General features: G+C 48.3%; 9 protein-coding genes across 9 annotated transcripts; 4 read left to right on the top strand and 5 right to left on the bottom strand.

Moving 5' to 3' along the window:
• Positions 1 to 218: 218 nt before the first annotated feature.
• On the bottom strand, positions 219 to 2,819 carry MCYG_00189 (conserved hypothetical protein; the record flags this gene model as incomplete). The annotated part of the gene is made up of 5 exons (XM_002850039.1): positions 219 to 613; positions 699 to 1,917; positions 1,977 to 2,057; positions 2,105 to 2,596; positions 2,778 to 2,819. 5 exons carry the CDS (start codon positions 2,817 to 2,819, stop codon positions 219 to 221), a joined length of 2,229 nt encoding a protein of 742 aa, XP_002850085.1.
• Positions 2,820 to 3,870: 1,051 nt separating this feature from the next.
• MCYG_00188 (ATP-dependent RNA helicase DBP5) lies at positions 3,871 to 5,607 on the top strand (the record flags this gene model as incomplete). Its single annotated transcript, XM_002850038.1, has 5 exons — positions 3,871 to 4,130; positions 4,228 to 4,719; positions 4,791 to 5,028; positions 5,094 to 5,294; positions 5,353 to 5,607. The coding sequence occupies 5 exons, from the start codon at positions 3,871 to 3,873 to the stop codon at positions 5,605 to 5,607; spliced, it is 1,446 nt and encodes a 481-aa protein (XP_002850084.1).
• A 1,013-nt stretch (positions 5,608 to 6,620) lies between these two features.
• Positions 6,621 to 7,026, top strand: MCYG_00187 (GAF domain nucleotide-binding protein; the record flags this gene model as incomplete). The annotated part of the gene is made up of 2 exons (XM_002850037.1): positions 6,621 to 6,839; positions 6,916 to 7,026. The coding sequence occupies 2 exons, from the start codon at positions 6,621 to 6,623 to the stop codon at positions 7,024 to 7,026; spliced, it is 330 nt and encodes a 109-aa protein (XP_002850083.1).
• Positions 7,027 to 7,471: 445 nt separating this feature from the next.
• Positions 7,472 to 9,029, top strand: MCYG_00186 (FAD dependent oxidoreductase; the record flags this gene model as incomplete). The annotated part of the gene is made up of 4 exons (XM_002850036.1): positions 7,472 to 7,724; positions 7,791 to 8,723; positions 8,791 to 8,888; positions 8,910 to 9,029. 4 exons carry the CDS (start codon positions 7,472 to 7,474, stop codon positions 9,027 to 9,029), a joined length of 1,404 nt encoding a protein of 467 aa, XP_002850082.1.
• Positions 9,030 to 9,324: 295 nt separating this feature from the next.
• On the bottom strand, positions 9,325 to 11,211 carry MCYG_00185 (ferric reductase; the record flags this gene model as incomplete). Its single annotated transcript, XM_002850035.1, has 1 exon — positions 9,325 to 11,211. One exon carries the CDS (start codon positions 11,209 to 11,211, stop codon positions 9,325 to 9,327), a length of 1,887 nt encoding a protein of 628 aa, XP_002850081.1.
• A 1,077-nt stretch (positions 11,212 to 12,288) lies between these two features.
• Positions 12,289 to 14,163, bottom strand: MCYG_00184 (tripeptidyl-peptidase 1; the record flags this gene model as incomplete). Its single annotated transcript, XM_002850034.1, has 2 exons — positions 12,289 to 12,577; positions 12,662 to 14,163. The coding sequence occupies 2 exons, from the start codon at positions 14,161 to 14,163 to the stop codon at positions 12,289 to 12,291; spliced, it is 1,791 nt and encodes a 596-aa protein (XP_002850080.1).
• Positions 14,164 to 16,287: 2,124 nt separating this feature from the next.
• MCYG_00183 (conserved hypothetical protein) lies at positions 16,288 to 17,138 on the bottom strand (the record flags this gene model as incomplete). Its single annotated transcript, XM_002850033.1, has 2 exons — positions 16,288 to 16,698; positions 16,794 to 17,138. The coding sequence occupies 2 exons, from the start codon at positions 17,136 to 17,138 to the stop codon at positions 16,288 to 16,290; spliced, it is 756 nt and encodes a 251-aa protein (XP_002850079.1).
• Positions 17,139 to 18,149: 1,011 nt separating this feature from the next.
• On the bottom strand, positions 18,150 to 18,701 carry MCYG_00182 (uncharacterized protein; the record flags this gene model as incomplete). Its single annotated transcript, XM_002850032.1, has 1 exon — positions 18,150 to 18,701. The coding sequence occupies one exon, from the start codon at positions 18,699 to 18,701 to the stop codon at positions 18,150 to 18,152; it is 552 nt and encodes a 183-aa protein (XP_002850078.1).
• A 558-nt stretch (positions 18,702 to 19,259) lies between these two features.
• MCYG_00181 (calcium-transporting ATPase 3) lies at positions 19,260 to 22,761 on the top strand (the record flags this gene model as incomplete). Its single annotated transcript, XM_002850031.1, has 5 exons — positions 19,260 to 19,483; positions 19,583 to 19,709; positions 19,766 to 19,860; positions 19,917 to 21,849; positions 21,919 to 22,761. 5 exons carry the CDS (start codon positions 19,260 to 19,262, stop codon positions 22,759 to 22,761), a joined length of 3,222 nt encoding a protein of 1,073 aa, XP_002850077.1.
• Positions 22,762 to 23,198: the final 437 nt, after the last annotated feature.

The following is a 23,198-nucleotide window of genomic DNA, read 5'->3' as shown; positions in this document are numbered from 1 at the left end:
TAGATGCAGGCTTAGATATCATCGTACACATATATTATACATGGTATAGCCCCCCCCCGCATGCATCAGCAACTGATCGAACTATGTGTGTATGACCCCGGATATGCTTGATACCACGTTAGGATAAAAATAGGTCAAGGCGGAGGTTCAACCCAAGAGCATAACATGTCTATCTACCAACATAACATGGGAGAATAGCAGACGTAGTGCAGGAAGGATCATGCGTCTTCAATGTAGTTTGCGGGAACACACTTGGTCTGGCCTCCCTTCTCGACGTCTGCCCATCCGTTCCCGCTGTCTCGATTCACCAGGACGAACCGGTCGCCTTCCGCCATGCTCCATTCTGCGTCCGTTCGTGCCTCGTAGTCGTACATCGCCACGACGTACTGAAGTTTCTTTGCTCCCCGTTTGGGTGCGACGGCGGGGCCCCGTCGTTTGCCTGCCGCGCTGCTGGCGAGAGAGGCGCTGGAGGTAGAGTACGTTGACTCTGGTCGCCCGTTGGGGTTGGGAGATGCCGCTGGTGACGGCGACGGGGTGGACGAGACCTCGACGTAGGAGGCTGGTACCAGCCCCGTTTGGCCGTTGGATCGAACTCGCATCCAGCCGGAGCCATCTACCACACGTTAGAACAGAGTCCAAAGGGGGAAAAAAAAAAGAGGTACATGCAAGAAGGAGACGGGGAAAAGATGCAAGCATACCATCTGGTTCGACGACGGTGACGTCCTGTCCTTCGTCTACGGTCACCTCGTCCTCCCCGTTGGCCTGGTAGGCATACATCATCTTCCCGCTTGGCTCGGAAGACTTGCCGGGACCGCTGGCGTTCTCCTTGCTGTCGCTGGAAGCTGCCGGTGGTGGCGGGGCGCTCACGTACTGCGCCGGAGGAGGTGCCAGTATTCGGTTCTTCCGAGGAGCCACGGCCGGTTTCTTCACAACGCTCCCAGAGTCCGGCAGCTCAGCAATAGCCGGTGATGTCGACGTTGACGCTGAGCCTCCGTTGGCAGGCTGGCTGACAGACAGTGCCGACGTAGACTTGTTAAGCGCGTTGTACGAGTATCCCGAACTCAGCGAGTTCATCGTATCCTTTCTCGTCAGCGCCGGGAGCTCTGCCGCGCTGGGGCTCGACACTCGAGGAGTGATATCCTGGGCCGGCAGCGCCGGAGCCGCATTGGCCTTCTCCTGCCTCTCGAGCTTCAGCTTCTTCTTCTCTTCCTTCGTCTGCTCGCCCGGACACTCGGCTGGAACCTTCATCTCGCATTTATTATGGCACGTATAGCCACAGTCACGACAGTCGAACCCCTTGGCCGAGAGACCCCATATCCTCTCTCCGCAGAGATCGCAGTTGGTGGGGATCTTGAACGTCTGGGCCCGGAAGTTGTGGTTCTTCGCTCCAAGCGAGAGGTCTCCCACCACGGACGAGACGGTCGATACCTCGATCTCGCCCGTCAGCCTCTTCCGGTCTAGCAGATGCAAATCTTCCTGCAGGGCAAATATCGCTCGCACCACCTCGACCTCGTCACGCTTGTCGGTGCCATCGATAATGCTCTGCCGGGCCTTCTTTGCGTTCTCGACTTCCCGTCTCTTCTTGTCGGCTTCGGCCTTTAGCTCCTTCATCTGGCTCTTGCTCTTGCTCTGCAGGTTTCGCAGAAACACCTTGGCCGGCTCGTCGATGACTATAGTTGGCTCGTCGTGCCAGACGGGACTGGGCTCGAACTGCATGTCCAGTGGCTCCTGCCAGTGCGCGGTGTTATGGCGCATGAACATCATCGAGTCCAGTCGGGGTTCGTTGCGTGGTATCTCGGCGAGGACGTGCAAGACCTGTTCTTCGCCCCTGGCCAGTGTGGCCTTTTCTAGATCTGCAGCTAGAGTCCAGATGGCATTCAGCTTGCTCACTCGAGTCTCGTTCAGATCTTGTAGTCCCTGTATTCGTTCGGCATTAGCAGTGGAAGGATAGTTCGGATCAAAAGGGAAGCACGTACATTCAGTACTTCTGGTACATATTCGTGGTAATATTTCTCTTTTAGTTTATTCGTGACATTTATAGCAATTAGATATGTGTTCTACCACAGTTAGCATTTATAACCCTGTGAATATATATAAAACGTACCTTGACATTGTTCATCTCCACAATCTGATTCTGGTAGGCGAGCTGTGCCTTTTGCTTCCCATGATCAAATGAGCTCTCTATCTTCTTCCGCTTATTCTCTACCTCCTGGCAGACCCCGTCGTATTTGCCCTTGCTCTTCTTCAGGTCGGCATACGACGAGTCCCTCTCCTTCTCCAGCCTGCTCGCATACTCGGCGTGGTTCTTGCGCAGCTCCTCCAGCTTGGCAGCCGTCTGCTTCAACGGCTCTGCTACCCGAAAGACTAGATCTGCCCCGAACTTATCTCGTGCCGCGGCCTCTGCCTCCAGAGCACACAGTTGCGTAGACCAGGTAGTCAGAGAAGCTGATTCTAGCGATCCGGGAGTCATGACGGGCGTGTCTCCGACGCTGAGCGTGCTTGACTTTTTCGACTTGCGGTCATGGTATTTGCGACAGAGAGCGGTTATTTTGGCGGCATATTCTTTCTCGATGACGCTGCGGTCACGGTAGAACTGCTGTATCTCGTCCAGCCAGTTTATGCCGACTGAGACCTAGTTGCTGTCAATAAACTGTTGCGGAGGGGGCGGGGGGGGCATATGCATCCATACCCAGGCGTTGACGGGCTTGAAAGCGTCCTATCCGTAAGTGTTTAGTACCAACTCGACCTCCTAGCTGGGGCCATTCGAAGCGGCTTACCTTTAGCTCTGCACCGAACTGCGGGTTGACCGTGTCCGCCATCGCTCATGTAGTTTTGTTTTAATGGTCTGTTTATTTATCTATCTCGAGGACCCGCGCGGTGTTCGACTTGGTGGATATTCACAGGCCAACAAGCCCAGCGAGCGTCGTGGAAAGCCAGCCAGAAGAGCACCAAAGCTGCAGAAGTGAACAAGCATAGCTAGCATCTGCCAGAGTAGTTGTCCTCGTCTTCTCTCTTTTCTTCTGTCTCTTCTTGCCTTGTCGTTTCTTCTCCTGCGGCCGTCTGGTGGTGGTTCTTCTACCATGCAAAGAAGCCCAGCCACTCTTGACTGCTTATAAGCCACTGGTAACTACGTAAGCAAGTCCTTCGTCTTCAAGACATGAACAAGAATTGAATGACATTAATATGTATATGTAAACGATGAGATGTCACGTTGAGGCATTGAGATACATGACAGCTTAGCTGGGATACCCTAGTAATATTGTTTTATCTTTGTTTCTTTCTCCTTGCTTCATGTATTAACTACAGCATATCTAGATCTATACTGGCTACAGAGCAGTCATAGAGATGGCGGAGTCGTCGTGATATAAGTTGACAGAAGACGGTGTAAATAGCTTAGTAGAGGCCTGGATATACCATCATCCATGCTTCAACCGCCATCTAGTTATTTTCATCTATCATCTTCATCCATCATCTTCATCTTCATCTCATCTTCATCCAAATGATGACTAAGCCAGGTATGATGTTTTTCGAGATTTCAACAAGAAAAAAGAGACCAAAAAAAAAAAACACCGTCAAAGTCATCAATTTGACAGAAGCAGTGGATATTTAGATACCCACGTCTTTCTGCTGTCTGTCTACAATTAGGCGGCTCTGTTCACGGCCGTGTCCCTCCCTCTATACCCAGCTGGTATCGCACGCCCTCTCCCCCCAGCGGCACCCCTCTGTACATATTTGTGCTGGCTGGCTGCTATCGAAACAGCTCACTCAAACAACAGACAACACCTCTACCTACGCATCTCTGGTATCATTTGCCCTCCTTGACCGTCGAGACATCCAGTCTTCCTCGAAACCGCGTCTACTCCCACGGCCATGGCCTCCGAAAACCCCCCAGCTGGTACCCCACTAGCAGAGCGGGCATCGTTTGCAGATTCGAAGGGCAAAGGCGTTGATATGTCAGAAGATCAAACCTCTGGTGGTGTTGAAGATGCTCAAACTGATGGAGCCGCTTACCGGACTGGAGCCTCCATGCTTCGTGACTCCGAATATACTGTCAACGTCCAGCTGAGTGACCTCCAGGCGGATCCGAACAACCCCCTATACTCCATCAAGAGCTTCGAAGAGCTTGGCCTGTGAGTCGCCAATTCTACCTCCTTTCCGCCTTGCTTATTTTTTATTACGTATGAGTACGGTTTCAAATACTTATACATATTCGACTGTACTCTCTAGTGATGAGGCTGTCCTCAGAGGCCTGCGTGAAATGCGCTTCAGCCGGCCATCAAAGATCCAGGAACGCGCCCTCCCACTTCTCATGGCGAACCCGCCACAGAACATGATCGGACAGTCACAGTCTGGTACTGGAAAGACCGCAGCTTTCGTCCTCAATGTGCTCAGCCGTCTGGATGTTTCTCCAGGAATGATCAATGTCCCACAGGCCCTGATCCTCGCCCCTAGTCGTGAACTTGCCCGCCAGATCGTGGGTGTCATCCAGGTCATGGGTTCGTTCATCGAAGGATTGAAGATTGCCACCCTCGTACCTATGGAGTCGAACAGAAATCAGCCCGTGGAAGCGTCTTTGGTAGTGGGCACGCCTGGAACTGTCCAGGACTTTATTCGAAAAAGGCTGTTCAATACACAGCATGTCAAGGTCTTGGTTCTAGACGAAGCAGATAACATGTTGGATCAGCAAGGTCTCGGTGACCAGTGCATTCGCATGAAATCGTGAGCAAATCCACCATCCATCCCCCTTGCTTTGTGGTAAAGTTAATTGCTAACCCGCGGTTATACGTAAGGTCACTACCAAAAACTACCCAGATAGTTTTGTTCTCTGCCACTTTCCCAGACTCTGTCGTCCGATATGCCCACAAGTTTGCACCCAATGCCAACCAGCTTACTCTCAAGCACGAAGAACTCACCGTCGAGGGAATCAAACAGCTGTACCTGGACTGCGACTCGACAGAGCATAAATATGAAATTCTCGTAAAGTTCTATGGCCTCCTCACGATTGGATCCTCCATCATCTTTGTAAAAGTACGGATACCTCTTCTATCCAGTCGTTGCCAATTGAAACAGACTTCTAACAAGCTATGCTCTAGACACGTGCCTCTGCAGCTGAAATTGAGCGCCGCATGATCGATGAAGGCCACACAGTGGTGTCTCTTACCGGTGGTGTCGACGGACAAAAGCGTGACGAGGTCATCGACAGTTTCCGCAAGGGTACGGCTAAAGTACTCATAACCACTAACGTCCTTGCACGAGGAATAGATGTACAGACCGTGTCCATGGTTATCAACTACGTAAGTTCTATTTTGAAATACCTTCATAAACCTATCTTGAGCTAACCATTATTCCTAGGATATACCGGAACTCCATGCTCCTGATGCGGGAGAACGTGTCGCAGATCCGCAGACCTACCTTCACCGTATCGGTCGTACCGGACGATTCGGCCGTGTCGGTGTTGCTGTGTCCTTTGTTTCAAATAAGGAGGAATGGACGATGCTTATGGATATCCAGAAGTACTTCGGAACCGATATTATGAGAGTAGACAGCAGAGATTGGGATGAAGTCGAAGACGTCGTCAAGAAAGTCATCAAGCCGTCAGCCAAATAAAGCGCTGCGCTTTCTACGGACAGAAAAAAAACATAATATGAAACTCGAGGAAATGAATGCATGAATGCAGGCTGGTTGCCTTTTTTCTTTCCTTGCATTGCATTTAACATGACAGCCTCCGATCTAGAGGGCCGGATGAAAGGATTCAAATGGAATAAACCGAATTGGACCAAATCGGAACGGGGGTGGATCTTCTTTATCGCGTCTTTTTGCACTGGGGGTGACGATACTTGCGCCTAGGGGAATAAAATAAATAGTAAAGAGAGAAACACGCAACATCATAGCACTTTGCAGGCCTTGGGTGGTCTCATAAGTACTATATAATGATAGCTTTTAGACTTTCTATGACCAGCAGAAGATCGGCTTATTTAAGCCAAAAAGTCACGTGTAGAGACTCTGATGTTACTTAACTCCGAGCTTTATCTCCTCTTACTAATCCCGATAACGATCTTCCTGTAGAATAAATTAAAAAGGATGAAAATCAACACGAGCAACTGAAGAGCAATAAAATATCATCCTTCTTGGTTGTGGTCATTGTATCGTATAGGATACATAGCATACCCTTTCCCTGTCACAATGGCTAGTACTTCTTCAATATGACTTTATCTTAATCAACTACCAGTACTAAAGCTCTTGAATAGCCCCACGCAGACTCTTCCTATTTCCCCGCGGGGGCCTCAAAGGAGGAGATATATAAACAAGTTATAGAGCAGACAAAGGGGTTGATAGACGGACAACGGCATTGGGTATGCGCCCCGACTAACACTGCACTCTATGCCAGTATACAATGCTGTCAAAGCTAATCGAGAATTAAACAATTGCTCGTAACAGATAAGGTACTGTCGATGGAACCATTGCCTCACCAATAGACACTTACTGATCTCTTCTTCCTACTTAGCAACTCTGCAAATGTAGCCTCACTGCTATGGCATGCATACGCTAGTCTCCCCGCTCCTTCATCCTCCGTAAACTGGGCAGGCTTCTACATCCGAGAAGACAAGTTTCCCTCTTCCATGCCGGAGGCCTCTCGCACGAAGAACAAGCTTCTCTTAGGCCCGTTTCAAGGGAAACCTGCGTGCCAATGGATTAATTTTGGAAAAGGCGTCTGTGGCACTGCGGCTGAAAGAAGGGAAACGGTGATCGTGCCTGACGTGCTGAATTGGGAGGGGCATATTGCTTGTGATGCGGATAGTAGGAGCGAGATTGTCGTTCCCATTTTGGTGAATGGAGAGGTAAGTAAATGAGTCGTCCTTTTTCTCATGCTGCGCTAGCTTTCAATATCTTGAACACTCACGTATCGCCTATTAGACCGTTGCAATCATCGATATAGACTGTGCTGAGCCTTCTGGGTTCGATGAGGTTGATAAAAATGGCTTGGAGGTGCTTGCGGCAGTATTGGCAGAGAGCTGCGACTGGTGAGAGATACATCGTTGCTTTTCGGGGGCCTCGTATAGATAAAATGAAGATAGAAGCGGTGGTATGGAGTTGAAAACGGGAACTATCTGAAAGAGCTTGTCTATATTCTGATCATGTGGAAAAAGTGATAGAGCGGCCTAGGAGGCCTTGTTATGGCTTATGGATAGAAGCACTTGTAGTAACTCTTTAATAGTTACTACTAAAATAGTAATCTCAGGTTATCGAATAATGGTATGTATTCAATGTTCCCCCTGCACTCTTAAGAGACATAGGGCGTATTTATCAAGGGGCTATCATACATACGCCCTGCTCATATCACCTGGGATTAATAGCACGACCAGTTACAAGACCGAGTATTTGATATACGAGCCATGCATAGACACCCCTCATTCCTACCTTAATGCGACGACACATATCTGATGTTTAGAAACGCAGAACATATCAAATGATGGAGTCGAAGTCGTACCCTCAACCAGCCTCCAGCTTCGAGGGTAATACTCCGTTTTGGCGGACAGAGCCACATAAACTAGATGCCCATAGATCTACGCCAGATTTACCACCAACATGCGACATCTTGATCGTTGGAAGCGGTTACTCTGGTGCATCCGTTGCATATCATATATTTCAAGGGAACGAGACACCACCAAGCACTGTCTTACTAGAAGCTCGACAGCTATGTTCTGGAGCTACTGGGAGAAATGGTATGTGATGAAGGTGTAGATTGGTAACTGGTGCTTTATATGCTAACACCAACAACAATATTAAAGCTGGCCATCTTCGACCTGAAATGTATGCCCATGCCTCTAAATTTATTTCACGCCATGGGGTCGAAGCAGCAGCGGAAATAGTCAAATACGAAATATCCCACCTTCGAGTTCTCGCAGATGTGATCGAACGCGAGAAGATAGATTGTGATCTTGTGTTGACCAGATCGTTCGACGTCTACTTTGATCAAGAAGTGATGGACAAGGTCCGCCGTGGAGTCGAGCCGTTGGTATCTAACTCTTATCAGCAGGGGAAATACGACTTTATGAAGGATGCGGAGTTTCGATTTCCTACACCAGAGCATCCGTTAAGTGACGACGAGGTAAAAGAAACAAAAGTCAAGGGAGCGAAAGGGTTTGTATCTTTCCCTGCAGGCCATATATGGCCATACAAATTCATATCTGGGCTACTGGAAATTGCTGTTTCCAAAGGGTTGAATCTTCAAACCAACACTCCAGTGCTAGAAATTAGTCCCAATCGCGATGAAGAAGGGTACTGGAAGGTCACGACCGGTAATGATAGAGGGATTATCCATGCCAAGAAGGTTATCCTAGCCTCGAATGCGTATACATCCGCTTTGGCTCCCGAATATGAAAAGGCCATTGTACCCTGTAAGGGTTTATGCTGCCATGTTGTGGTTCCATCGCCAGCCGAGGATGGTGGATGCCAGAAACCGCCGCCGCCATGCTTAACGAACACATATGTTACCCGTCACGGCTTCGGGGCAGGAGGATATGTCATTCCACGCCCCGACGGGAGTATGATTGTTTGCGGAGCCAGTCATACATTCACACCATTTTTGGAGCAGTGGCATAACAATGCGGACGACGGTGTGTTGATTGACGTTGCTAAGCATTATTTTGATGGGTATATGCAGCGGACATTCATCGGCTGGGAGGATAGTGGTGCGTACTCAAAGGAGGTTTGGACTGGCGGTATGTTCTTTACCGCTTGCAGACATGCCGCACAATTGGCAGTTACTAACCGTGCCTCATCATATAGTAATGGGCTATTCCGCAGACTCCTTGCCACATATTGGAAAAGTACCTTCAAAAGAAGGCCAGTTGATCATTGCTGGCTTCAACGGACATGGAATGCCGGTATGTTTCTTAGCAGGCAAGGCAATTGCTCATATGGCTCTCGACGAAAGTATTACTTTCGAGGACACTGGGCTGCCTCGCGTTTACAAGACGACAGTTGATCGGCTACAACCAATGTATAACGATACGCTGCAGCCATAAATCGTATTCAGTGTGGTATCGAATCTAAACAGGAGAATAACAAGCATGATAGAGCGTAATCATTAGAGCCATAAAATCATCAAAGCATACTAACGTCATGGTATGTAAGGAAACAACATAAGAACTCAAATATATCTAGGTATCAGCTTGGGGGATAGACCCGTCATAAAAAAAAGGGGGCAGAAGAGCAAAAACAACCTACCTGTAACTGAAATCCCTAAGAAAACAGGGTAGAAATAATGAAATGAAACATAAAATCGATAGAGAGACACAGGAATTATCATGACCACCACGATCAGATGTTTAGCAGACTCATCACTCTGTGAATAGGGCTACTACTCCCTGTGTTAGGAGAGTCGCCGCATTCACTCTGTCCAAGGCCACTGTCGGCTCCTTGGCCAATATCAGTATTGGTATCAGTATCGATGTCCCAATCTGCATCTTGTTCATTCTCATAGCCATCCCCAAAGTCAGCAGCTATGTCAGCCGCAGAATGGAGATCATTAACCTCGCTGTCCGGGCAGTCTTCTCTGCCGTTCCAGCCCTTTTGAACTGCTCCCCTTACGTTCCAACGTAAGGAACGGCGGACACTCTGGAACCATTCTCCTTTCTGTGAGACGACGGTTGGGAATGGGTATTGACTTGCTTCTACAGTTACATAGTCACCGCGTCGTAGCTCTATGCGGCCCTTGCCGTCAAAGGAGCAGTAGGCTGAGGAGCGTGAGTGACGGGGAACGGCAACGCGGAGCAGAAGGGTGTCAGAGAGAACCATAGGGCGGAAGGAGAGAGTATGTGGGCAGATGGGTGTTAGAAGAATGGCTGGGATGGAGGGATGAATTAGAGATCCGCCTGCTGAAAGGGAATAGGCGGTTGAACCTGGAGAATGATGAATTAGTGTCTTGGTACGTATGTGTCCGTCATGGGTGGATGAATTCATACCCGTTGGTGTCGAGAAGATGCAGCCATCTGCCTGGACGACTGTGAGAAGCTCATCATCTCCGTAAACCTCTAGATTAGAGACGTAAGGAGACGGTCCGCGGTCAATGACAAGTTCGTTAACAACCTCGAACCGTCCGATCTCCTCTGCTGGAGCATCCTTGTTTCCATTCATTGTATTGGCTCTGTACACCGTACATGTAAATCTCATGCGGAGATTAACGCGCATTCCTACATCTCCCATTATCTGGTTCAGATGCTCTTTATATTTGGAGAATTCAAAGTTTGTCAAGAAGCCTAGACTTCCCAGAGAAAAGGACAGTATTGGAGGCACAACCCGCTGGAATAGCCAGGAGGTAAACAAGACCGTTCCATCGCCACCTAGAGTGATTACCAGGTCAAATTTCTCGGGGTGTGACCAGCAGAGATCTGGAGTCCAGTATTTGAGCATATGCTCGAACCGTGGATCACCGCCCAGTAAACCATGGGCGTCAAAACGCTTCGACAGACGCAGTTTTGCATCTACATAGACATTGACGCCTAGGTCACTACCATATCTCGGCGTACTGAGCAGCCATTCAGCCAATTCGCGGGTGAGGTATACAAGGCTATTATCCCGTGCCTTTGTAACAATCATGACATTCCGGACGGCTAGTTTCATGGACCGCCTTTGTAAGTGTCTTGACACTTCACGCACCCCCGTGGCGGTCTGCATCAACCGGGAGTGTGACATCCATTCGTCGCTAACCACTTCATCAAGCACTCGTTCAATATTAACTGCATCGTCGAACCGCTGGTGAAAGTAACATGGTGACTTTGTAGGTGGGCGAAGGGTCGATTCCTCTCTTCCTGCTGCGCTTTGCTGTGAGTTGGAGAGCGCAGCGAGCCTCCGAGCGAGAGAGTCACTGCTGTCCTTTGCACTCATATCAGAATGGGGCGCTTCGGCTACCCTATTCATTGAAGTATCGGTGGTGCTCGGAGCTGATGGGCTCAGGACCTCAGCCAAAGCAGCAGCCAGCAAGCCGCCGGTTTTTGGAGCAGCGTCAAGGATATTCTGGGGTACGGTCGGAGGATGTATGGCTAAACCGGTGGCCTTGACATTGTAGGTCTCGGCAGACAGTGAGGCCGACTTGAGCTGGGGTGAATTTGGGTGAGCGTCCGATGGATCTAATAGAAGGTCTGCCTTGTTGCTCCCACGATTGCTTTTATCTCGAGCATCGCCGGCTCCTCCCAGCGAAGTGGTCATAATGTATTCCGTTTCTTTCGGGACGTTCGGAGACCGCTATATGGGCGCCGCTACCATAACTAGCAGGCTGGAAGGTGTGGATATGGGGGCAGAAGGGATCTATGAGATGCGGCGATTGCCCTTCATTCTAAATCTTAGCGGTTGGGACCAGTCCCCGAGAGGAGGGCGAGTACGGAGTAGTAGTATATATGCGCATATAACTCTCTGCCTGCCGAACTCCGTCGAACTTGGGGCTTGGAAGGATGCGGTCAGCAGAAGAGACAAGGGCTGGCTGCATGTAGACATTTCACATCCTCGTATCAAGATCGAATCAGGTAGCCAACGGCCACATCAGCAAGAAGACTCCGAATATGCATGCCGGAGTGGAGCGATGCGATGTGACGGGCGTCGCTAGCCTGTTCGCCCTCTGCATTTTCTCGTTATATTTATTCATTTGGTGGGCTCGAGCATTTCAGCCGGGATGGATCGATATGTTACCCGGCATCTATCAGGCTCTGGGATCAGTCCGAATAATCCGTCTCCCTTTGCTGGTTTCATACATAATATTGGTCTTGCTCCTTCGCTCCTCGGTGGATTCTGACTGACTTGCTGCTATACATAGCACATACATAGCAATCCTTGCCATGCAGCAAGCTAGCATCTCCGTACATAATCTACTTCTTATGTAGCATTACTCGGGATTTGCATACGCAGTATACACTCTGCGCCTTTTATGTACGTCACGATGCGACGGGAGCAAAAGCAGTGTTCCGCTCGCCATGTGTAGGTCTTTCCGCAAGAGCACAGCGTTTTGTATCTCAGCGACGGCTCGCTGCAGCAGCCCAATCATCGTGAGATTAGTTTATACAGAGCAAGTCAAGTCTCACCCGCGCCAAGGTTGACGTAGTTATATAAATAGAACTATTCCGTCCCTGGTAGTTTGAGCTTGAAAAAGAAAGGACTTTGATTTGCTGCGCTAAAAATATTGCTGCATGCATCGGCTACATCAGCATGTTTAGACAACTCATGTCGTTGTATATCTAATCAGGGCCAATCTCTCTCAGGCGGTTAGATAGCCCAGAGCTGTAGTCAAGGTGATCAGGGCAACACCTTGGTTAGAGCTTGGAAGTTGGGGGTACCGAATCCAGTCACTGGATCCCATCCCTTGGTTGCATTCCAGCTTGCATATGGCACTCTCTTTGCTTTCAAGCCGCTGTAAATATCGTAGCCGGTACAACCTCTGGAACCACCATCAACAATATCAGTAAAGCCAGAGAAACCCTTAGAGTAGATCCACGGGTTCAGGAACCCGAGCACAGGAGAGCCCTTTGCCAGTCGGAAGTCGTTTAGCTGGGCGATGATGGCTGCCATTGCGGGAGCAGATGCACTATTACAACATTACGTGTTAGTGCCCTGGGGGAAACCCGCTATGTGATCAGTGATTCTAGACTTGAATGAAATTTTGCCATACCTGGTACCCGAAACTCCGGTCATCCGGCCCTTATCATACACAGCATAGTTTGAACCCTGAGCAGCAATATCTGGGAAAGCTCGGCCGTTGGGGTTGAACAATCCGCTCCATTGGTTACCTAAAATCTTGAGATAGCCCTTGACGGCGTTATCCTGGTATTGTGGACGAGGGAATCTGTCCGAGAAACCGCCGGAAGAGAACGAAACCGCACGCTCGGGTTCAGTGCCAACTGTTCCACCGATTGAGGTCACAAAGGGGCATGAAGCTGGGTAAATGGGGTTAAAGCGAGTCGAGTTCTTGCCGTCGTTGGTCTGGCAAGAGCTGCCGGGGCCAGTATCACCACTGCTGAAGATAACGGAAACACCCATGGTTCCTAGCTGTGCGAAAAGGTCACACGTAGCTTTGGTGTAGCTAGCTGGCAAACTTTGCTCAGTGTCTCCGTATGAAGTTGACAACACGGATGGAAGTTGGTTCTTGGGGAGCTTCACAAGGTAGCGCAGCTGTTCAAGGTATGGCTCATTGTCGTTTGAAGCCTGGTCTGGCTGGGATAGGTCAGGTATCAATGGGCCACGGCCAGCAGTAGAGTAATAGGTCACCTTTGCCTTGTGAGAAAGACCAACCACATACTGCATGTCCAAGTTGGCCTCTGTTGAGCTACCTGGGCCACCCTGAGTGTTCTTGCCGCCAGCAATTAACCCTTCGCTGAAGTTGAAACCTTTGGCGGATGGCTCAAAGCGAGAGAGGAAGAGGTCAAGATCACGGTATTGGGCGTATTCCTCCAAGAAGCCCGAGACACCGATTCGGTTGTCGTCTCTGGCCTGAGTAACACGGTCACCTAGACCGTATAATTCTCGAAGGCAGGCAGTTGTTACTAGAGATCTGCAGTTGGAAGCGGAAAATTCTTCCTCTGACATCGCTTCAAGATCAGTCGTCAACGGGCTGAGGATCAAACTGTTCTGAGGCTTTTGTCTTCCAAACAAGGTCGTCGGCTGGATCATTTGGACATGAGAAGAAATGGAGGCAGGGACGGAATACTCCAAAGTTCTGATTCTCGACACAGAGCTCACGTCGTCCTTGAAAACATGGAATTGAGTCTTCATCAGCTGTTCGGCAGTCTTAACGTCTGTCGAGAACCTGATCCAATCCCCTTCGTCACGAATACCCTGGGGCTTGACTCCGCCGTTGGTGAGCCAGCTGATAATCCCTTCACTTGTCTCTACTCTTGGACGCAGCAAATCATCCAATTCTTCACGCTTCAAATGCTTGCCATAACGTGCACGCCCGGGGGTGGAAACGTCATAGATGGTGTCATAGAGTTGCTCTGGGTTTTCGCGTTCGATGGCCAGCCAGAAATCAATGACAGCAGCTGGATCTGCTGCACCAACTATCCGCCATCCTTCTGGGGCAGATTCAAGGTGTTCGACGACCTTGTGTGACGACCACGAAGTTGGCTTTGCAGCGGCGACAGAGGCTAGCAGACACACAAATTTGAGAACCAACATCGCTGCTAACACCCTGAGCTCGGGTAGTGCGATTTATGGATAGCTTTGCAGTAAACAAAAGAAGAGAAGAGCAAAGGGTCCTCTCGAAGGGAGATATGGGTATATATATACCTCCACGGGTAAAACAAAAAATAATCACATTATTGTCGTATACCCACGGGTGTATTCATGAGGTACCCCAGGTACACTCGCATAGAAGCGGCGAGGACATGCTCTATTATTCAGTCAAGGGCTGTAGAAAGTGCAGCAAGAATGTACATATCCCGAACAATACCCGCAAGGTAGGGGTTCGCAGGACAGGTGAGGTAACCAGTCAAACCACACATTCTTAGTATAATAGTATGGGAAAGGAGGCTTGGGAGATATCTGAGATAGGGCCCTTCATTAGATCAATATCAGACCTTTAGGCTGCGTGCTGTTAAATCGCTGAGGAAAGGACATCTTCTCGGTCGTATAGCGCAAACACAAGAAACACTCCACATGGATGCCTTCCCGTCAAGCAATGAGGGGGAAAGCTTGTATTTCCGTGCTGTCACTGATCCTTGCTAGGATCCTGTCCCTCCATGGCCTGTTTTAATTAGTTAGAGTTCTGAGGATGTTACATCTGCGGTGAAGAAGATAATGAGAATCGTCTTTGCCGATTTGCCTGGTACAAAAAATATGCAATGCGCAACCCCACGGCGGCCATCGAAGGATCTGCGTGGCTATGACGGTCAAATACCCCTGAATATCAGCGGGAGTAAGCATCCTGAACAAAGCGATGTCCTGTTGGCAACGCCTCGCCACTCACATCTTTGCCGCTACCCAATTGCCATTTATTCACGTTGTCTTTCGAGGCACCATATCTCCTAATTTGAGCTTTATACAGCATCTGCAGGTGTTAAGTCTCCTTATACAAGAAGTTGGTGTTTTAATACCATAACCATCAATATAAGAGCGTCAGGAACATAGCGTGTCAGCCCTTAACCGTTCCCTATATTCCTTTTGCGGAGAATGTGAAAGGAGACAAGCTAGAGTTCTATAATATTTGTTGCATTAATGTTCGTTTGGTGGCTTGTACGCCCAAACAGGATAAGAGTCTTGCCTATAGTTCTTTAATTATTGGTTATCGAGACAAAGCCTCTGTCGCCTCAGGGAGTACCTGCACAGGTAGAATTTCCAGCAAATGATAAACGCACCTGGGCTATGGTCAACAGGCGTGTCTATGGCTCTCAGAGAACCGAATTGTCTGTGATAAAGCTTTTGGTTTAGAGGAACCAGCCATGGCCTTCAAATAAGCCTGAATCCGAAAGGACGATTTATTCTGTGCTTCCTAGTTTGTTTAGCCTGGAGTAAATGGCCGAGATGGAATGCGGGACATAGACTGGTCCTCCGAAAGGTTATTTACTGAGCATGAGGAAGAACGAATGCTTACTTTTACTGGAGTTGGATTCGGCATGATAGAGACACTTTGCAGACGCAGGCAAGAGTAAAACCGGGAATGTCGACTATTCAAGGCCAGATGGATGGTTCAGTATGTAGTGGAACATGGGTCGATTTGTAAATGAGTGGGAAGAGGGAATGGCGAGTCTTGTGTCTTTCCAGCAGAAGCCCTATCTCCAGAAGAGTGCTTTTAATTCTTCCCCCGAGGCACAGTCAATGCAGTACTTTCGAATGAAGACGAACAACCAATGGTTTATCTGTCTTTCCAGCCACACACTCTTCATTCAATAGTAATGCAGCAAGGATTCTCCGTCAAATTGTATGAATTCTCTGAGTATATTTGTATTGCTATTGCCTATCATACCAGTCAACAGGTGTCATTTAGGGAATGCTTGAATCTTCGATTCATTCCTGAGACAAGCGTATTCCACTGCGAGAAGGTGTGAGTTGCCATGATACCGCGCCACTTAGGCACAGAAAACCCCGTATAAGCATGAAGCGGCTTGTTCGACAGAGCATATGGTCTTTGAAGCTATTATTTGCCTTATAGCAATATTTAGCTCTATCGATCAGATTCTGAGGTATTGGTTTGACCATATCCCCAAGCCAGTCGCATAGCAGAGTAACAGTTACCAAAACACCGCCAAGGCAGCTGTGTGTGGATGTTGCTTATCTTGATATATTGCCCTCCTACCGGACATATCAAGCAGCTGCAAGCTTCCAAGAGAATTCTTCTCTAACCTTATCTTCAACAGTCTCTCGGATAGATTTCTCGAGCGTATTGCCGGCTTCTCCATCTATTGTAATATCTCTATCTCCATGGCCTGTGCCATTGCCACGACATATTCTTTCTGCGAGATGATAAATATCTTCCCACTGCTGTAGATTAAATGAACCTTGACTTTCGTTTAAGAGTAGGTTTCCCTTTGAAGAAAATGCCAAAACATGTAGAGACTTGCTGGATTTTATTTGCTCCGTCGATGGGTTAGCGACTAAGTCATCTGAAGCTGATATGGCGATTAGACATGACGTGAAGATCATCGCCATCGGTATCCCAGCTGATAACAATCCGAGAAGCGCAGCTTGCAACAAAGCGGGTAATATTGAGAGATACTATAAAGAGAAGATAATTAGCTATAAGGGCACTAATCGAGGACCAGAAACAAGCATTTAGGACATGGATAACCGGTTGGAAAAAGAATACTTACGCTTCCGCCTCGCACATCCACTTTACCATCCACTATGCAATTTTCGACCACGACGAGAGTGACAACCACGCCTTTGCGCGCCATATTCTTATCTCTCATAAGGATAACCCTGCCCAGCAGCCCACGCAGGATACCCTCGACATACCGCTCTCCTGGTCCGCTGATGCCTACACCAGGTTTGACTAGCACCTCCAAGGTTGCTTCTTCTGGGTTCTGCACATCACGTCGGCTCACTTCCCCAGGCCCGTTGACAGAGGCTAGAATCTTTTCGCCGGTGGGAGAAGTGTATGATGCTGATCCATTGGAGAACCGGAGCGGTGTAAGTGATACCATCGGGATTGCCATCGACCTAGATGTGGTTTCAAGAGGGGCACGGAACGGGTTCTATCTAACTGTTAGTCAGGAGACTCGAATTCTGCGGGTTGACCTTCGTTTGTTTTCGTAGTGAATTTCATTTTTTTGATATTAGAAGGTTTTTTTCTAATTAGGTGGAAGATTACGTAATTCCGCCCCGAAGAAACGGATTCTTTTTGGCTTCATATCAGCTTCTCTTCTCTTCTTTTCTATCAAATAGAGTATTCTATATGGGGTAAGGCGATTTATGCTAGAATTTTGGTAAATAGTGTACGTTAACTTGCTGATCTTCCTTCCCCTCTGCCGTAATTTTCAAGGAGAGTCTAGGTATGGGTTGGTCCATTTCTTCTGCCACAAAGTGAAGCTGCGGCATAGTTAGTCGATGTAGGACATGGCGAACATTCTAAGGCGGAAGATTTGCAGATCATCCTCCATGGTAGAATATCGCTTACGTATCCTCCCTAACTTGGATCCCGCATAGTGAATGACGAAAAGTGATAAAGAGTACGCTGAGTACATAGTATGTAGACCAGGACAAGGGGATCTTGAACAAACATCGTCGCATCGGACCCGCTCAGTGAAGCCAATCGGCAAGTATCTATGCATCCGTGTGGAACATTGTGATACCCAGTGGCTTTATCGCGTTTGGAGCGTTAGAGGACCGGCATCTTCAGGATCTCTGCCGGATGATGCCAATCTCTGGTTGGCTTTCTCATGCAGCCTGTTCGCATGGACTCTATGCCAAGGCCCGGAATGTCAATTTCACCTTGGTGACTGAGATATTAAGTGACTGGCAGTTGCGGAAGCATAAAAAAGGCATCGTAACCAATCTCCCACTTACACGTGAGAACTGTGCATATGCCAATATTCCCCAGATATCGGCATATTGCACCTCCAGCCTCCTGCCGGTTTCAGTGCGGCCGATGCATGTCTCCATATCCCAAGAGGGAAAGATGTCAAATGGGCCCTCCATGGTTTGACCCAAAACTCAGGGTTCTCCGCTCAAAACAAGGCAAAGATATGCGGATCCAGCCCTACCTCTGTAAGCCGTACAACTGTCCTCCTGATGTGCTCTGGTAATACATAAACACTCTTTGAGTTGGAACTTGGCTCCGGAGTATTCCCAACCCTTATCCCCCCCTCCACGGCCATGGAATTCCGAGCCAAGGGCCCGAAGATTCCTCCAGCTGAGGGGGTGAACTTGGCTGAACGTACATAGTACTCCGTAATAGCTATGTATGTATTATTTTCTGTTCTCGTGCTTTCAAATATTGGTAACGGACAACTGTATTTCGCCAAGTGGTTAGCGGCCTCGCTGGCCTCCACTTCCGTCCATCGCCAGAACGAGGCATGACGATGTCCTAGAACACGTTCTTCTCGGTGGGATGAGATTGCGGATCCAGCAGCGGGTCTGTGGACTTTGAGCCTGTAGGGGTCTGGGGATACGGGCAGGGAATTCGCCAGGATGGTTCGTTTTTTGGGAGAAAGAATTCTGGCTTCTTGATCGCCTTTTCCTCTCCACCGTACCAGGTTCTCTGTCCAATCTCGCATCATCCTCAGCTGTCCACCATGTCTCCATTCCGCATCTGTCGATAGCCTGAGCACCGTTGGCGAATCGTAAGCTAGCAGAGCCACCAAGCAAACAGGGAGATTAGGGCCTAGCGCCTGGGTAAGCTGTCATATAATTTGTCTTTTTTCTTTTCCTTTTCAACGTAAAACTAAAAACGGAATGATGGCATGCATGGGGGAGGAGGCGGAGACGTGTGAGATATGAAGTAATAGGTGGTGAATCTGCTGTATTCCTTGACTTGACGTCGATATAAAGATGCCCTTCCCGCCCTCCGCCCGCTTGGCTTTCTTCCACCCTTTCTTGCTTCTCTCTCCTGCTTATCTAGTTACCTCATAACTACAACCACACTCTCTCACACATTCACACAACTATATAATAGCATCACGACGACGATACGAAGCAGTACTTGACGAACGCCGGATAAGGGTCTCTCCCTTTGACGTCTACCCGACAGCCACAATCGCTTTCATTGCTGTCCAGGCAACCGCTCGAGAGGACAGAACACCAGTATCTGTCCTTGTAGACCCCCCTCTCTCTATTGAATGGGCACAGAGATTTCTCAGCCGGATGTCGAGGAACCGACGGAACCTCCTATATGTTCTTCTATCCATGAAGAATCCAATAACCACCAATCCAGCTCTACCATAGACCCCCAGGCCAGGGTAGAGCATAATCCTACAAATTACCAGGACTGGCACGCCTACTATCAGCATGCCCATACTATCTCCATTGCAGATACTACCCGGATTTTACGAGTTGATCTACAGTACGGACTCATGCCTTGTGTTAAATTGACTTGATCACTTTTGAATCTCCCCCTTCTCTGGACCACTTTCAACTGGCTAACATTTCCCCCCCCGGCCAGACATGGGCTTAGTAGTACCGAAGCGTCATCTCGCCTTGAGCGGGATGGGCCTAACAAGATTAAGAGTGCGGAGGGGGTATCCATGTGGAAAATCTTGCTAAGACAAGTGTCAAACAGTTTGACTCTAGTATGTTTGCCTCCTCCATCTATTATGCGGTCATCGTAGCTGATACGCGGGCCTAGGTACTTTTGATAACGATGGCCTTGTCCTTTGGAATCAACGATTATATCGAGGGTGGCGTAATTACGGCCGTGATTCTCCTCAACATTGTCGTTGGGTAGGTAATCCTCACCATTATAGCCAGGCGAAAGATTCCTAACACTTCCATTCTAGTTTCGTTCAAGACTATCGTGCAGAAAAGACAATTTTATCTCTTCAGGCCTTGTCTGCCCCGACTTGCAAGACTATCCGCGATGGGAGAATCGACTCTATCAAAGCAGAAACCCTGGTGATAGGTGATATTGTACAACTAACTGTGGGAGACATGGTCCCTGCAGATCTAAGACTGTTTGATGGTGTCAATGCTTCCACTGACGAGGCACTCCTAACTGGAGAATCGATGCCTATATCTAAACACCCCGATGCCCTATTTACCGTTAAAGATATGGCTGTTGGAGATCGGACAAACATAGCTTACTCCGGCAGTATTATGACAAGGGGCCGAGCAACTGGAATTGTCATTTCTACTGGCATGGACACGGAAGTCGGAAAGATCGCCCAACTGCTCCGTGATAATACTCTTCAGGCGGAAAACGCTTCGATCTATACCCGAATGTGGAAACGGTTTAATAAGAGCTTTGATCAGATCCTAGGCCTGGTTGGCACGCCTCTACAGGTGAAGCTCAGTAAATTTGCCCTTCTACTTTTTGCTCTTGCTATAATGCTTGCTATCATAGTTTTCTCAGCAAATAGGTGGCACGTTCAAGGAGAGGTTCTTATTTACGGCATATGTGTTGCCGTTGCTGTTATCCCCGAATCCCTAATTGCGGTACTGACCATCACTGTCGCCGTTGGCACCAAATCCATGGCAAAAGGTAATGTGATTGTTCGAAAGTTACAGGCTCTTGAAGCCGTGGGAGGTGTGACCAATATCTGCTCTGATAAAACTGGCACTCTCACCCAGGGCAAGATGATTGCCCGGAAGGCATGGATACCAGGAACTGGAACTATCACCATTCATGACACCAACAGTCCGTTTGACCCCAACAGTGGTCTTGTTCAGGTCAGCGGAAACGAAATACAGCCGACCTCCTTTGAGCAAACACCAGCAATGTCAAAATTCCTTCACACTATCGCTCTCTGCAACCTGTCGTCAGTATATAACCCCGATCACAAGCTATCCAGTGAAGGTTCTACTCCTGGCTCAAAGGACGGAGACTGGGTTGCGGTCGGAGAACCTACCGAAATTGCTCTCCATGTCCTCGCCATCAGATTTAATTCTGCAAAACGGGCTGTACTCGAAAATAATGGATTAGAATTCGTTTCCGAATTCCCGTTCGACTCTGCTATTAAGCGAATGACCGTGGTTTACAAAAAGGCTGGCTCTAAACACGCGGAGGCCTACTCCAAAGGTGCTACAGAGTCTATGCTCCCGCTTCTGGCAATTGACGATGATATGAAGCGAGAAATTCGGGCGAAAGTGGACAGAATGGCAGGTGAAGGTCTTCGCGTCCTATGCATTGCACACAAGTCTCTCTCTCCTGAACTTTTGGACAACCTTCCAGAACGGAAAGAACTGGAAACGGGCCTCAATTTTTTGGGTCTTGTTGGCCTATATGACCCGCCTCGCATGGAAACTGCTGGAGCTGTCCGTAAATGTCATATGGCAGGCATCACCGTCCACATGCTGACAGGAGATCACATCAAAACCGCAACAGCCATTGCCTATGAGATTGGAATTCTTGGGAATTTAACCCCAAATGTGCAAGCATGCAAGGTCGTTATGGCAGCGGATGAGTTCGATAAGATGACAAATGACGAAATCGATGCCATCGAAGCTCTCCCCCTTGTTATTGCTAGGTGTAGCCCGTCAACAAAGGTCCGTATGGTAGAAGCTATGCATCGACGCGGCGCTTATTGTGTTATGACCGGTGACGGAGTGAACGACTCTCCTGCTTTGAAGCATGCTGATGTTGGAATCGCTATGGGCAAGAATGGAAGTGATGTAGCCAAAGCTGCTGCAGACATGGTTCTAACTGACGACGATTTCGCATCCGTTGTTAAGGCGGTAGAGGAAGGGCGACGTCTATTTGATAATATTCAAAAGGTATGAAGCATTCGTTTACCCTCTCTTTTAACTATTATAAATAGAGCGTTACTAATATATACGTCATAGTTCTTAATGCACTTGTTGATATCCAACATTGCCCAGGTCATTCTTCTATTGATTGCCTTAGCCTTCAAGGATAATGAAGGAAGCTCTGTCTTTCCACTCTCACCCCTGGAAATTCTATGGGCAAACCTAGTCACATCTTCTTTTCTAGCCCTTGGTCTCGGCCTAGAAGAGGGCCAAGCAGACATCATGTATCGCCCACCACATAATTTGCGCGTTGGAGTCTTCACGAAGGAACTCATTGTCGACAAAATGATATATGGCACCTTTATGGGAAGTCTATGTCTTGTTTCCTTCGTCTCAGTCGTCTACGGTGTAGGAGGTGGCTCCCTGGGCCAAGACTGTAACGAAGACTGGAACTCAACTTGTGATACTGTCTTCCGAGCCCGTGCCACCACCTTTGCAACATTGTCTTTCCTTCTTCTCGTTACTGCATGGGAGGTCAAACACTTCTCACGCTCCCTCTTCAATCTCGATCCGGCCCGATATCCAGGGACATTCTCTATCTTCCCAACACTCTGGCGAAACAAATTTCTTTTCTGGGCCGTTGCAGCTGGGTTTATAACTTCCTTCCCTGTTATCTACATACCCATCGTGAACAAACTCGTGTTCAAGCACATTGCCATCTCGTGGGAATGGGGAATTGTCACCGGCTGTGTGTTCATTTATATCGCATTAATTGAAAGCTGGAAGGCAGTTAAGCGAGCCTTGAAGATTGGAAGCGCTGCTGCGTCATCAATTACTATGAAAGATGCGGAGATGAGAGCTGGTCTGTTTTTGTCGGATAGCCTTCTAACTGACAGTGTCATCACTTCCCGAGAAGACACATTGGAGAAGAAAGAATGAGATGATTGTTATCTTACCAAGTCGACCCATTTCCTATGTTAGCTATGACGGCCTATCAACTACGCTATTGCTTTTTTCTCTTTCTTCTTATCTTTTTGCTGAGTTAAGCAAACGTCTTGAGCACTGTTTCGAATGTTGCTGCTTGTTTGGCTTGTAAGGGCCTCCCTTGCTATGCCATGTTATTGGCAATCACTTACACATATTCAACATATTCCAGTATTCTCAAGATTTTTCCCCTTTTATCATCTGAATTTGATTATTAAATATCTGAGATCTTACCTTGAACTTTACCTTAACAATTGTAAACCCCATTTGAATGGAGGTATACAACTCCTTGAACCTCATAGCGTATTCATGTTAAGTCCAGTTAACGTGGGACAAAACAATGCTAGGGAATGAGTATACTTTCCGTTGTTATAATCCATCAATCCTGCCAC

This window comes from Microsporum canis, genomic scaffold, assembly GCF_000151145.1.
Source record: "Microsporum canis CBS 113480 supercont1.1 genomic scaffold, whole genome shotgun sequence".
Taxonomy (NCBI): Eukaryota; Fungi; Ascomycota; class Eurotiomycetes; order Onygenales; family Arthrodermataceae; genus Microsporum; species Microsporum canis.
This window is presented reverse-complemented; position numbering and strand designations above follow the sequence as displayed.